A 15,409-nucleotide genomic window follows, 5' to 3' on the forward strand; every position below is an offset into this window, starting at 1 on the left:
CATGACAGATGGAGCTGTCTGAAATAATTGCACTCGCACCCACCCCTTTCCTGCTTACAAAAGATCTTTCATAACACGAAACTTAATGGTTAAAAGCAGTCTTTCTACTGGCTGAGCTACACTTGAGTAAACACAGAGTACAGTAAGAGCATTTAGTTAGCTCTAATAATTTTCAACCTGATGTGTCAAAGAATTAAACAAACTCTAAATTAAATAAAAGGCTAAGCTGCCAACTGCATACCACTCCTGTCAGTTTATTTGCAATCAAGATACCAAAACCTTATGCATTTTTATTAATGACATAACGAACACAGCATGAATTAAATACCTATGTGCACATCAAGCGCTGCTGAAGACTTATCTGTGGTGGGGTCGCTAATGAGAAGAGCTTTAATGCCATTTGCCAGTTCCAGTCCACGATATTCTCGTTTATCCTCAGGTGATTTGATAATTTCATTTGTTATTCTCTTAATAGCTGGATTGTTCATTTTGTTGTTTGTCTCCTTCTGAAACCTTGAGGAAAACAGAAGAAATTTCACTTATTATTTTTACTTAAGCCTTGCTAATATTTTAATATTATGTTAGACAATACTGGGCAATACTGACAGCAAGTTCTATTCTGCAAAAACCTCACCTAATTTGCCTAAAGGTATACTTCAGATCCTGAAAAATATTGCTGTTAAAACAAAAAAAAACCCTGAAGACCAAGAAACATGGATAAAAACATAAATCACATAACTGAATGCTTCAAGTATCATACTAATGATAATTTTAACAACCTCAAACTTAAAACATGTAATTCCCTTATTTGATTATGATAAAATTAAATTAAATGAAGCACACACTGCTATCTCAAGTATACTTTCAAAACTTCAGGAAAGTATTTCATGTGTCTGAATTGGTGGTTATGTTATGAATGTTGTAACTGTGATTGTTAGATAAACAAAATTTTACTGTATTTGTACGCTCAAGCAAGAAATGGTAATAACGTTTGCAACGTTGCCACAAAAATACAAACAGACTGCAGAACTGTCATGATAAACAGGAATAGACTGTCTCACACATTTCAACTTGAACTATTAGTTTAACAGATGCTACAGACGCTTCTTTAATGGCACAATTTTGAAATGCTAAGAAACTAAGTGTGATTCTGGAATCATAGAATGTGGTTATACATTTTTTTAAATGCCAAGTGAAGAGACATTTAGACTTGAATATTTGTGGAGGCAGAGTATAACCCCTTGACTGTGTGTTAAAAATAAATTCAAAAACAACACATAAATAACAAACAGCAACACAAAACCAAAATAAAAACATCCAAACAAACCACAAACACACACAAAAAGAGCACAAATCCCAGATGTGGGAAATCAGAAAGCCATGCTCTGAGATCATCACATGGTGGATTCCTACATGTAACAGCCACTGAATTCAAACTATTTTACAGGAAAGGTTTTAGAACAGGGTCTGCTATATAGTACCAACAAAACTTAATCTTTTCCTGTGGTGAAACACTGCCTGCCATATTGCTGAGTGATTTACTACATGGGTTCATTAGTTGTCACTGAATTTATTTCACTTGAAAAACCAGCTCCAAGTTCAACTCCCCACCATAATACAGGCATGAGAAACTTTGTTCGTATCCCATAGAAAGCAAGGAGTTTTACTTTTCTATTTTCAGGCTGTATGATTCAAGGAACTGGAACCTCCTCCAAGTTTTAAGACCGTGTACAAGCTCTAGGACCACATGGGATGTACAATGTGAAGGACTGCAAAGTTCGCAACATACGGATTGTTTCAAGGTACTCACTCATGACATTTTAATCAACTCCCTAGCTATCAAACCAACTGCAAACTCAGTGCTACAGATACAGGAAAAAAACCTTGAAAATCTGATTATATATTTTACATTTAAAATTACATATGAAAGGGAGTCAGCTAATAAAATCTCCTTCCTAAAATACTGTTATCATTCTCAAAATGAGAAGCAGTTCTGAGAGCTACTGTCCCTCTGGATCATCTCCTTCACATTTATTCATATCATTCTATGGTATAAAAACCAACAGCCAATTTGAAGCCAGCAGATGCAGTGCCATCAGTGTTGGTGTCAGATATTACAATGAGGTTAATATATTACTAACAGCATTTTTAGGATAGAAAGTTTGTGAACATAATGTCTGTGGCAGAATCAGAAAAAAACAGCATTTCTCAAACAGAAAATCAAGCTTTTACCTGTAACAGAGTGAAAGTTTAAGACTGGATTTATGTTTGTGGAAGGATAGATATAGAGAAATATATATAGAGAGAGATATATCCATATACGTAAACTGGGGAAGATATTATTGTAAAAAAAAAACCAAAACAGTAAAGTAAGCATTAGATCTCTGAACACTTTTGAAAGAAGTAAAAATATTACTTTGGAACTTTTAAATCCTCTTTAGTTACAATACATCCCTACATGAAAAAAAAAAAAAAAAACAAACCAAAATACAAACAGGAATTATAATCCAAAAAGAAAATAAAAGCACTCAGCTTAGAAAGCTTCAATGAATAATAACAATCTGAATGTCTCTTATCAAAATCCATAAATAATATGAAGTAACTTTTTACAGTTCAATATAAGTGCAGTTCAATTCATTTTAGAATGAAATTGTTCCACTATTATAACATGGTTCTCTCACTGTGAATTACTTTTTTTAAAAAAAGTGAAGCCAAATGTAATCACTAAACAATAACTGAAATGCTGAATTCAAATTTATATGTCTACACTCTCATTTAAACCTGTCATTTATCCACTAGTTTTACCCTGTACTCAGGCTAATTCTGCTCGGAACATCTATGGGTTTCCTTCCTCCAAAAAAATGCAGATACCACTGAAATCCAAAGATTACTCCAAGTACTGCACATCTCTGTCTGCATCAACAGCACTGATACAAGCTATGCTAACAATCAAAAAATGCCTATATGTTCAAACTTTAGAGTATTAAGTAGAAAAACTCTACTCAACTTTAGATACTACGTAAAATTTATGAAGTGAGGATACTGCTTTTCATACATGAAAATCAGTAACTAAACTGTTCCTAATTGTTTTTCACTTGCACACAAGCAATTTGCACCCAAGTTGGACTGAAAATAAAAGCATGTAGGAGAATAAGGAAGTTTCTGAATCTCCTGATTTCACGACTGCTAAGGAAGACTTATCTTGGTTTTCAGCTACAATATTCTGGCTCATTAAGATACTAGTTGTTTATCATAAGACACATATACACTATTAGCTGCTCAAGTTGTGGGATTTCTTTAAACATTATACAATTTCCTTGTCATCTGATATCTCCTTGTTAATTCTACACCGTATCATTAAGTCACAGAACTTTACTGTTTGTTCAGATGACTCATCTTTCCAATGTGATTCATCAAATTACGCAGCTTCTATGAAATCTTATGAGATTTCAATTGATGTCTCGCGAAGCTGTACACCTCCACTTCATTTTATTATCATTCCCTACTTCTGCCTCCTTCATAGGCTACCTCTAGCTTGGTAGTCAAATTTCAGTGAAGGAAAAAGCTACAATCTTCAGAAGGACAAAAGCAGTAATTAAGCCTTCAAACCAAACTTGCATGTCCAGCTTCATTGTTATGTCAAGGGGCACTGTGAACACAACATTCTCTAACTTCAAATGGGTTTGCATGATTAACCTACAATTATTTTGCTGCAAACTGAATTAATAGTACCAGACAACTTGTATGAAAACAAGAGCAGATCAACTATGCCATACTCCTGAAAGGTAATATGTCAGAAGAACAAGATCAACACCTTCCTGCTCAAGTACTCTTCTTCCTGGTGCTATGTTACTACAATATAAAAGTGAGGAAAGTTCACTTTGGAGAGTTTTTGTACCATTTCTTTTTCTTAAGGAGTAAACTGTAAGACCTAATATTAAACGTTCTCTCATACGACTGCTCTCCTGTGCAGCTTTTAAGTTCTCTACAAATCACTGTTTGACATCAGAACTGCTTTTAACCATAGGCAAAAAAAAAAAAAAAAAAAAAAAAAAAAAAAAAAAAAAAAAAAAAAAAAAAAAAAAAAAAAAAAAAAAAAAAAAAAAAAAAAAAAAAAAAAAAAAAAAAAAAAAAAAAAAAAAAAAAAAAAAAAAAAAGATAAATCCACACAGAATTCTGTATTTCTTATTATTTTTCAGAAATAGCTTAATTTCTAAGGTCGTGTTCAGACACTGCCCTGAAGTACATGTGCTCTGCCGTCATTACAATGAGCACTGGATGCTGCAAAGCAATTCATCCATAAAGGAGATGCCATGTTTATTGCAGAGCTAATATCCTAACAAAAACATTTAAATGTTTAAATGAAAATATTTAAAAGAAATATTGTCATACTACTTTCACAAAACAGAAGCAACAGAGAAAGATCCAAATAAGTAAAGACAGCAGGAACAAATACAAAGCTTTACTGTGACACTGGAAATTCTTCCAATGGCTCCAAAATTACACTTGGCAAGATGACCAATGTAGAGAGAAGGAAAAGAAGAATGGGTATGTCTGAACTCAGAGCAGTGTCTCTATTCAATTAATAGGAAATATTCTTCCTCCTCCTCAAAATTATTTCACTTGTACAAGAAAAGTATCAGTTAAAACCAATGCTGAATTTTCAATTATAGCACTTTGAAGTGAAATTATATTCTGTTCTTTGAGGTTCCATTTTTGTAATCATTTCCAGGAAGGCAGTCCCTTGGAACCAGCAAGGCTCTCTGGGGATGCCAGGTTTCACCTGCAAACAGAGCATTACAGAGTGGGATTAAGTGATATATGATTCTACCTCACTATTTTAATCTCTCAAAGTTATTTTAGCAAACTTACTTTAATTAAAAATTAGCCACTGTAATCAAATCTAAGTTCAGTGTTTGAACAATTAAAAGATCATATTTGAAAACCAATTAACAGAAACTCCTGAGGGTTGCTTCAATGCAAGAATATGACTAGCTAATAAAAATATGACCCCCAAAGCAAAATCTCCAAAGCCCTTTTCAAGACTTTTTTGACATGACAGTCTGCACACACTGAAGTCAAATGCTGGTAGACAGCTCTGAGCCTGATGAACGACAACAGTTACCATCTCAGCAGATCTTGGTGTTTTCTTTCCATTTATATCAGTTGCCTTAAAATTTGGATTAACTTTAAGTTTTTATGCAACTCAATTGCTCACCATTTACGAGAGTGAAGTGAAACCTTTGTTGAGTCAGAGCCTCTCTCTCCCTTCTGTCCTGCAAGGGAGTTACCATTGGTAACATGTCCCTTGTGTTATTTACTAATCCATCTTGGTTACACATGAAGATTTCTCCAGCTGCCAATGCACGGAGTGAAAAAAGTGCTGTGTGCTTTGGCAGGAGGCCTGGTGCTGCAGAAGCACCAGCCAGAGTTTTCTCACCTCTCTTACAAAGATGAACTGAGCACTCTGGAGGAGTCCAGGAACTTCTTCAGTTGCTCATGGCTTTGCAACAACCAAGTAAATCTGCATTCTTGCACAGGCCTTCACTCCTCCTCATCTTGGTCTCTTGCACCTACTTCTGCTCCTGATAGCAGCAAAATCTGATGGCACTGTGATATCCTTGTGCGTGTAACAGTCATGTTACCAGTAAGACAATCAATAATCTACCTACTCTCTTAACTTCTCCATTCACTCGTATGTTGTAATTAAAAAAAATATTTTTTAAACTAAACCATAGGCAGTAAAGTTTTTTTCCTAAACTCAGATAAATGTTTTGAGTTGTTACCAAGAATGTAGTAAAAAAATGAAGGAGAGAAAGGGTAATCTCAAAAAATCTCAAAACAAGAAAACCCAACCAAAACCAACAAACCAAAACACAACAAAAAAAAAACCAACAAAAACAACCACCAAAAAACCAAAACCAAATCAAGAAATCAGATCAATTCAGGTGAACATTACCAGAAAGGACTCTTCAGGAAACTCTCCATAACTCCTTCAGGTCACAAGTTCATCAGCAGACAAACCTAGCAATCCTTCTTTCACACATTTAGAGATTAAAATGCTTCACATTATTCAACATCCATGAAGCATCAATCTTCTGTGAATTTATTTGTCATGAAGCAAGAGAATGTTTGAGATCCCAACACATTCCTGATACTGATCAAAATAATTCTGACTGCATACACAGGCAGACAGACTGCATAAGTAGATAAACTGCTTAAAATGTTAACATGTTTTATCACTTTTAAACTCATCAGGAATTCAGCATACTACTTCATACACAAAGGCTCCAACTACAAAGACCCACAATGATTTAATCAGTGCTACCAAGTTATTAAGAGCAACTAATCATGCCAAATCAGGCAAGTTTGAAGATGATGAATATTTATAAGGTTTTGTTATGTAGTTTATTTTGAAGAAATTCTAAACTCACGCTACAATTAAAGCATTTTCAGAACCTCAGTCTGCAGCTTTTTGCCAAGTCTATAATTGAGTCAGAAAATTCCCTCCTAATGATGGTGGTCAGGGCAGACACTTGCCTTGCTCTTGTTCCCAAAAGAATCCAGCTTCTACAACTTCTAGATCACAGCAGTAAAACTTGGTCTGCCACAGGCTTCACCGCCAACATGACAGCAGAAACACTGCTGTGCAACACTGGTGTACAGGAATTACCAGTAGCATTAATGAGACAATACCACGTGTGAACTTGGCAAAAACAAAGGCCCTGGTGGCTTCACATGTAAGATCAGGCAATTGGCCTGAGAAGTAAAATGCTGTGTGCTTTCAACAGTCTTGTGTTAGTCAAATGAGATTGGATATACAATAAAGACACTACAAAGCTGAATTATTGCCCTAAATCTATGTTCCTTAACTTGACCACTCCAGTTCCCAAAGCACTGGGTAAACAAGTCAAACAAAAAGGCAGGATTTTATACAGTTTGATTTTACACACAGCAATAAAGGACAACAAGTTTTTTTAAAATCTCTACATCACTTAAGCTTACTTCTTCTATCTCCTCGAAAATTGCTCCAAACAATCTGTCCAAACACAACCTCCAAGGTAAACAAGCTTTAACCACGTTCACCAGAAACAAAATAACTAAAATTAGCCTTTTTCTAGCAATTCTTTGCTTCGATTTTTTAAGAGACTGCTGAAAACTAGGGAAATTCCAAAAGGGTCTGGAAGCCTTTGATCATTTGAAAGATTGAGGAATTTTAAAGTTACGTAAAATCATCTGGTTTAAATTTTTAGATGTCATCATAATATAGGATCTTCAGAATTTTCACAAATGCGGTTTTTATTATTATTTTCATCAGTCTCAAACTGAGTGTTAAGAACAAGACTGATCAGACTAGTTTCTGTGCTACATGACCAGCTGCTTGAAAACCTATTTTACATATTTGCTTCAGAAATGTACTCATTAATTCAGTTAATTGTTTTATGCCTTGTATACTTGCAAACCAGTGGGTTCTCAGTCTCTTCCTCCCTCCCTAACATATTTCCTTCATAACCCTACAGTTGCAGTGCTTGGTCCACAATCCCAGTACCCAGTGGTGGTGTCTGGTGCGTGGCCCTGCACACACAGCGGAAAACAAACTGGGTGCTTTAGGAGAGACCTCTGTGCTTTATTCTAACAGTATCTTGATGTGTTATTTCCTAAATTTTAACTACAAGTAGCACATCAGATTGCCCAAAACTCTTTGTAAAGCCAACTCATTTAATACTTTATGCAACCATCTGTCTTATACCCTCAGAAAGAAAAACTTGTGAGGTCTGACTTAAAAAAAAAAAAACAAAATGAGACTGAAACTTGTGCAAAACACCAAGAAATACATAGAAAGATGAGAGAACTGGCAAGAAAATCTGATCAACAACAACAGAGAGCACTTCAGAATTCTGAGTCATTAAAAGCACTGTAATCCCACATTAAAAGCAATTGCTTATCTGACACTAGAGCTCTGCCATAACCAACAAACCCGTAATGAGCAGTTTACAGGAGTCAGGGGTGTGTTTCAACAAAGGAAGCCCTGGCTGTTCACCTATTTGGTGGTTTAGTTTTTACAGTTTTGGACAATTCAATTCTAGTTCTACTGCTAACCCTGTAAGCAAACTCTCGACTCTACAGCATTTTTTTCCATCTCAATTCTTCAGGTAACTTCAAGCTGCAACTCATTCTAAAAAGAAGTTGCAGAAGGTCAGTTCTTAATAGAAAGCAACTTTCAAACAAGCTCCATCAAAAATAACCTTATTATATACTCACGGTGCTATCTCATAAGCATATTTTATCAACTTATGGACATCACAGAAACTGAAAACAAAGATGTGCATTGACAGACCCTGCACATGCAAACACATAACCAGAGGCAAAACCAACTAAAGCAACTTCTCTAGATTTTTATTACAAACTTTCTGATTTCTATCTTGTTAAAAGATCAGAATACCAATAAAAGCATCTAATACAATAGAATTAATATATAAAAAATATCAAGCTGGTATGCAATCTCTCAAATGGTCTGACAGTATTTTCAGTAAATTACTTCTACAATAACCTACAATAAACCCCAGCTAGGGGCCTAATACCTTCCAGTTCAATGAAACACTGGAAATATTAAACAACGTGTCCCTTCTCCCTTTCTTCTGGACCCAGCAGGGTAGGGGAATCCTTCTGTATTCACGTGCAAAGTAAGTTATATGCTTGACAGTTTGATCAATTCCCAAAGGTACCATTTCATCCAAGGGATTAACACACAGCTTTACACTGACTGAAGACAGAAAGGAGAAAGGGAGCAAAAAAGCACGCAAACATGGATACATGAATCCTTCTAGGGACTTTCCAACTAGAACAGATCATTTCGATGCCATACATAAGATAAAAAGGAGGTAAGAAGTCCTGTGAAATTATCTTGCTGCTTGACATGCAGATGAAGGTTAAAAATTTTATGAAAAGTTAAAGCTGAAAAAAGGTGAAAGCAAAAACAAAATACAGAAACAGAGCACGTAATCGAAAAAATAATACTTAATTTTCACATCTTAAAAAAATCATCACATGAAAGTACTATGCCTGCTCTCTTTTCATTATCATTTATGTAAATCCTAATTCACAATTAAAATTAAACAGATGATTAAATCATGCTGGTAGGCAGTATGAAAACATAACAGGCCTATTCACATATATAAAGTTAAGTCCAAATACTGCATATATTCACATGCTGAAAGAGAAGTAATCTAGAAGGAAAAACTAGAGCCTGAGAAAAGCATTGGCTCCGAATATGCGCTGGGGATTACCTTTACAATTCTGAAGCATAAATAGCAATAATGAACAATAACGGTGCATCCGAATTTTGACACGCAAGCACCGACAGTATGAGTCATCACAACTCACTTTTTTCCCCGGAAAGATGCTACTTTTGACGTCTCTCGTGCAGTGTTAAAAATAGATTTGGCTACTAAGGTACAGTATTAATGAAAGAAAGAAAACAACTTAGCCTTTGTCCCTTATTCAGCTCCCTTCCCGGAAAAACTTTGCCGAGTTGTTACGCAGTTTAATTTGCCCCTAAAAGTGAGCCATGCCAAGCCTCCCGCCCGCTCCTCCCTCGATCGAGGTTTCTTCTCTCTCTCCACCGGAGCTGGTAACACTGGTAACACACACACACACACAAAAACAAGCCCCGCACAATGCCAGTGCCAGACAGCTCGTCACAAGCTGAAGAGGCCGCTCCGAGCAACTTTGGGTGACTGATAGCAGTTTCTTCTTACAGAACTTACTTTCTCCCCCCTCCCTCCCCCCCCAATTAAGGCTTAGGAAGTCATGGCAAGTACCGTAAAAATTCATGGGTTTTTTTCCAAGGGGGAAAAGGAAAAATAAAGTAAGCCCCCGGGCAAGGAAAGCCGCACGGCTGATGACCAACCTTGCTTTGTCAAGGGAGGTGCAGCTGCAAACACCGGAGCACGTCAGCCCGGGCGGCAGCGCAGGGCAGAGGGCAGGACACGGCAGGACACAGGGCAGGACTCCGGCCTCCCCGGCACACCCGGCCCCGCCGCCCCTAGCTCGGGTGCCCGCGAAGGCTCCGCCGCCAGCCCCGCTTCGCGGCCCGAGCCCCCCCGACTCCCCGCCCGCCACACAAGGTGCCCCCGCCCCGCCGCCGCCTCTTACACAACCCCGCGGGGGCCCTGCGGCCTCCTGGCCCCGGGTCACACGGCCCCGCGTCCCGCGGCCCTGCCCCGGCCCCGCCGCACTCGCACCGTACCCAAAAGAGCTGCGCCGCCGGCCCGGAGGGGAGAAGCGCGGGGCTGGGACGGCCCAGGGGCGCGCCCAGCCCGGCAGAGCCCGGCTCAGCACAGGGCACAGCCGCTGCCGCATAGCCCTGGCGGCCCCGCCGCCAGCACCGGCCTTGCCCGCCGCCCGGCCCGGCTCCGCTCGCTCAGCACGCGCCGCTCCCCGGCGCCATGTTCTCCGCCCGCCTCCCCCGCCGCCCGGCCAATCCCTCCCGGCGCCCGCGGGGTCCCGTCCGCCCTCCGCGCCCGGGCCTGGCGGGACCCGTACCTGGGAGTACCTGGGAGTGTCGGAGCTGCCTCTGCCGCCGGGAGGGCCGGGGCTGCGGCTGGGGAGGGGGCCGGGGGCCTCTGGGAGGAGGCGGAGGCGGCGGAGGGGGTGGGTGGCTGGGCGGGGAGCCGGGGCGACACTCGGCGCGGCGGGGGGGCGCGCCCGGCGGAGGCGGACGGGGCTGCGGCGGGAAGGGTAGCGGGCTGACCCGGGCTGCGCCCGCCGAGGGAGCGGCCCGCCCGCGTCCGCGCTCCGCGTCCCTGCCGGCGAAAGCCAAGACAAAAGGTAATTAGGCGCCTCGTAATTTGAGCACAATGGGTGCAGCGCCGTCCTGAGCGGCAGAGATTTCGGGTGTCAAAATCCTTCCTCCCCCGGGCACAGTGCACCCTGCGGCAGCGCTCTCTCCTCGGGAGCTCCGCTGGAGCTCGCTGGCTGCCCTCACCTGCAGCCCAGCTCTGCGGCCCCTCCGCGCCGGGCACTGCATTCGCCTCGCAGGCTGGGTGTAGAGCTGTAAATGCTGGGTGAGACTGGTTGCCATATATTTGATTCTGTGGGGAGATTTTTTTTTTTCTTGGTAGATTTCCGTGTAGGAAAGTCGTGCATGGGGCTGGTTGCTTTAATTCCTTTGTAGGAAAGAAAAAAAAACAAACCCACAACTCAAACACAAAACCAACACAAAACAAACAAACAACAAGCCAACAAAAAAAAGAAAATCCCCACCAAAACCAAACCCCCAAAAAACTCGCCCCCCCCCAAACGCCACTGTTTGAAGTTCTGGTAACGTGCTTTCTTCAGGTGTATCTATTTTACTGTGTCTTATTTTTCAAAGCTAAGGGGAAAAAGAAAAAAAGACAAAAACATGCACAACATTTAATGCCTGATTTTAGCTTCCCTAGTGCCTCCCTTTTATAAAAGGTAGTATCTTACAGAAGAAAATTCCCAGAACCCTCCTGTCATAAAAAGGTAGAAAGATGGGCCAGACGAGTTACCTAAGGTTATTTCTGCACCCAAAGATGGAATTGAAGATGTAGCAGAAGTAGCTTTAAACTGCTTTGGTTTAAAGTAGCTTTTTTTTTTACAGTCAACTTTGGTTAAATTTGCTGTTAAGAAGTGGCCACATACTACTTCATATGGTCAACGGAGAATCAACAAAATCAGTCAGGGAATGATGGTTTCCAGTGAGGTCTGTGCTGCTATAGAGACGCTCTTACCCGTACCTGAGCTACCCAGTTAAAACATTTGTGTCTGCATCAAGTACACCCACACTTCTGGCCTCTGTTTAGACACGGAGCTATCTCTCAAGTTAACTCATTCTGGTTGGAGCAAGGCATTTGGTAGTTTTCACCTAAATCAACTGCTTGGATTTAGAACTGTGTGGGTGCCTAATTTTAACACAGTATGTTAACTACTGCAAAAATGTCCTCATGGGATTCTAGTTGGAGGCAGTCTGGGTTTTTCCCAGTTCCTAGTGTATATAAGTGAGGATCAAGCCGGACAAAAAGAGGACAGGATAAATGGTGAGCTCTTAATTCTGACTTCCGCCCTATTGCGGTTGCTGGTGCATCAGAAAGGCTCATCCCTTGGTGTCTGACAGAAGGCACGCTGCCGGGTGAGTGCCTCTTCGTGATCTGTCTCCTCCCTTTCTGAAGCAACTAGGGGATTAAGAGGTTGTGAATTGGAGCATTCTGTTAAATTGGATGTATGGTAGAAATGCTTCTGCCTTTATTGTTAATACATGCTATAGTCACGTTGTATCATTTGCCATGTACGGTGAAAACTATAGAAGTAAATAGTTTCAGGCAATTTATTCTTTTCTTAGGGTCCTGATAGAGAGTTTGCTAACCTAATGTAGCCAAGTGTATATGTTTAGCTAATGCTGGCCTGGTGTATATTTAGCTGCTCTGATAAATCTTGCCTTTTCCTGTAAGTCTTGCCTAGTATCCATAGGGGCAATCCCGGGAAAGCAACATAGACTGCACCTGCAAAACTGTGGTGGTCTACTAATAGCTGGATCTAAAACAAGTGTGTCTGTAGTTGTGATGAAAGATCACACCTCCTTATGCACCTATCATAAGTATTGCATCAGAGGTCTGCAGTGGAGGTCACACCTATTTTATCCACTCTAAGCTTCTTTAGTGGCTGTTCCATGGCACTGGTGTGTTGTGGTTTAACCCAGCTGGCAGCTAAGCACCATGCAGCTGCTCGCTCACCTCCCTCCCCTCCAACCCCAGTGGAACGGGGAGGAGAATCAAAAGTAAGGCTTGTAGGTTGAGATAAAAACAGTTTAATATTTGAAACTAAATTATAATAATAATGATAATAAAAAGACAAGTGACACACAATACAATTGCTCACCACCTGCTGACCAATGCCAGAACCTACCCCCAAACCCCAAACAGCCCCTTCTTGGGACCTCCCTCAATTTATATACTGGGCATGATGTTCTATGGTGTGGAATATCCCTTTGGCCAGTTTAGATCACCTGTCCTGGCTATGTTCCTTCACAGCTCTTTGTGCACCTCCTCACTGGCGGAGCATGAGACACAAGGAAGTCCTTGATTTAGGATAAACATGACTTAGCAACAACGAAGAAGTGAGTATGTAATCCACATTATTCTCATACTGAATCCTAAAGACAGCACTGCACCAGGTGCTGAGAAGAAATTAACTCTATTCCAGCCAAAACGCTGATGTTTATTCAGAGCAGGTTGGGTTCTTATAATCTGACCCTTCTCTATTTCAATTTATACTAGCCAAAATTAAAATCATCCACTATTTTGAATATCCTTTCCATGTTTTAAAGATATTTTTAATAGGATTCCATCAGCAAAAGTTAAAAGAACTTGCAGTAAAATTTGCTTCTCAGTCTAGTCCAGCAACTAAGATTTCTTCCCCATGAAACTTTATTTGCTTATAGGCAGTTTGTGCTTTCTGCCTTCTTCATCAGCTCTAGTGGAAAAACAGGTGTTATCTAAAAGACCAAATGAGCCTAAATATAATTTAGAGTAAGTGTAGAAATTATCCCTCTTCAGGATATGTGACGTAAATGTACAGTGCAGAGAAAGTGATCTTCAAAGTAGGCAGGTTACAAATAAAATAAAACTAGTATTTTATACTTGTCTTGAAAGCTAAGAGACAGCAAGTGTAGAACTCTTAAGTACAGTCTTGATAGGCTTCTAATGGAAGCATGTTTTTGCCTAGATAAAATTCTGGACCAAATTCAAATTGTAATTGTATATAATAGGGCTTTGTAGCAAACTGGCCTCAGGCTCAAAAAAAGCATAGCTTATGATTGTTATTTCCACTCCAAAATAAATAGCAGCAATTTCATGATGTGGCATATATGAAAAAAATTGTCTATTGACTGCTCTCAATAGAAAATACTGAATGAATAAAATTTTAAGATATTAAAGGTAATGAGGCCAAGGAGACATTTCCTGTAGACTTCAGTCAGTCCTGTCAAGTCTGTATGTTTCCAGCTTTCCCATTAATTGTTTCTTTTCTTGTTATGTAAAGGATATCTTCCAGCTGCACACCTCTAGTGAAAATAGGTAAACCTATGGAAAATGACTAGCTTTACTCTGAGCTAATTACACAAGTGCATACATCCCCCTACATGTGGTGTTAATTTTTTATTATGGCAGCTATAAAAAGATGTAAAATGCTACAGTCTGTGACAGACAGTGATCTGGCACACATGCCTAAAAAAAAAAATCTTTTACTCTGTGTATTTTCCCTAGTTAGTTGAAATCAGTTCTGGTTTTAATCATGCATTGAGTCCTTAATTTTAACAATAATTACTTTATTGCATTTTATCTTTTGTTTTTAACAGTGACATAATTATCCTGTTTGACTGAAGGAAAACCCTGTCCTCAGCTGAAAATATACCAGTACAGTGTGTATGTTTAAGTCCTTATTGTTTAACTTTCTGTATGTGAACAATACAGAGTTTAGAATATTACTGGCCAACTGGACAGGCTGTTCAAAGACTAGAAACTGCTTTATGCTTATCTGAGGTGCAGGTCGATTACCCTTTAATATGAATATACAATTGATCAGCAAATTTTTGCTATGTCACTTACAGTATTGAACAATATTACACTCTCCACATGTTCAGTACAGTTGATACACTGTGTAGCATGTTGGTAATCAAAACAGGTGTTACTAAGCCTTAAAGAAGTCTCACCCAGCCTTATAATTTGTATTAATTATATCTTTCCATTATTATACCTTATATAACCTTTCTTCATTCTTAGGTAATCATGTTTTGTGTCAACAGTTTTACTATTTGTGAGGCCTCTGTACCTGTAATTACCCAGGTGTTCTGATACAAATCCTAGGAAAACAATGTTTATTTTGTCTATAAATATCACCCTATTTTCAGCACAAATCCAAAACACAGCCCCATACCAGTCACTGTGAAGAAAATTAACTCTACCCCAACAAAAAACCAGCACATCATGCATGTAAATTTTGCTTTGTTACAAGCTGTTTCTACTGAATCATTGCCTTACTTCTAGGTTTGAGGTCAAAAGGTTAAAAATTGATGTTGAAGGGCAGTAATTCATCTGGCAGTTACTAACTTCAAAATGCTTGTCCCTGCAAAGTAGTTTTCTTGTAAGATATTCGTATACTATACATATAATGGCCAGTCTCTTCGCGAACGAAGAACCGGGGAAGGTCTTTCCACCTTCCAGCCTGCGCATTGAATTTTTTAGGTGAGACACAGTGTGCGCGGAACTGAGCCCACCCTTTAATCCTGAGGTTCATCTGCCGGGGCCAAGCACGCTTGGACGGTGGCAGCGAGGTCCTCAGGACGTAGATGGATTGCCTTACAGGGCTAGCGAGCTCCATCTGCCCAGGG

At 39.8% G+C, this 15,409-nt stretch overlaps 1 protein-coding gene and 1 long non-coding RNA gene across 8 annotated transcripts in view; one reads left to right on the top strand and one right to left on the bottom strand.

Moving 5' to 3' along the window:
- The window catches only part of IDE (insulin degrading enzyme), a 59,243-nt gene extending 48,629 nt beyond the window's left edge, over positions 1-10,614 (bottom strand). For 2 of the 5 annotated variants that reach the window (XM_027909084.1, XM_027909069.1), the window contains exons 1-2: positions 10,546-10,614; positions 329-513 (exon numbers count right to left, since the gene is read on the bottom strand). In XM_027909084.1, the coding sequence (XP_027764885.1) occupies positions 329-488 (160 nt within the window). In that variant the 5' untranslated portion in view covers positions 489-513; positions 10,546-10,614. Of the gene's footprint in view, positions 1-328; positions 514-10,249; positions 10,361-10,545 lie in introns of those variants that run through there. The other 3 variants (XM_027909092.1, XM_027909059.1, XM_027909077.1) reach the window with 2 other exon arrangements.
- Positions 10,615-10,734: 120 nt separating this feature from the next.
- Positions 10,735-14,447, top strand: LOC114071362. Of its 3 annotated transcripts, none has more exons than XR_003574024.1 (4): positions 10,735-10,830; positions 12,008-12,154; positions 14,062-14,096; positions 14,378-14,447. It is a non-coding gene; the product is annotated as an uncharacterized LOC114071362 (long non-coding RNA). The 3 variants fall into 3 exon arrangements; XR_003574025.1 differs by lacking the exon at positions 10,735-10,830 and adding an exon at positions 13,053-13,252 and having other exon boundaries at positions 11,631-12,154; XR_003574022.1 differs by lacking the exon at positions 10,735-10,830 and having other exon boundaries at positions 11,631-12,154.
- The last annotated feature ends 962 nt before the right edge of the window (positions 14,448-15,409 follow it).

This window comes from Empidonax traillii, unplaced genomic scaffold (assembly GCF_003031625.1).
Source record: "Empidonax traillii isolate 1590-97213 ecotype Southwest subspecies unplaced genomic scaffold, ASM303162v1 scaffold27:size3997909, whole genome shotgun sequence".
NCBI lineage: Eukaryota > Metazoa > Chordata > Aves > Passeriformes > Tyrannidae > Empidonax > Empidonax traillii.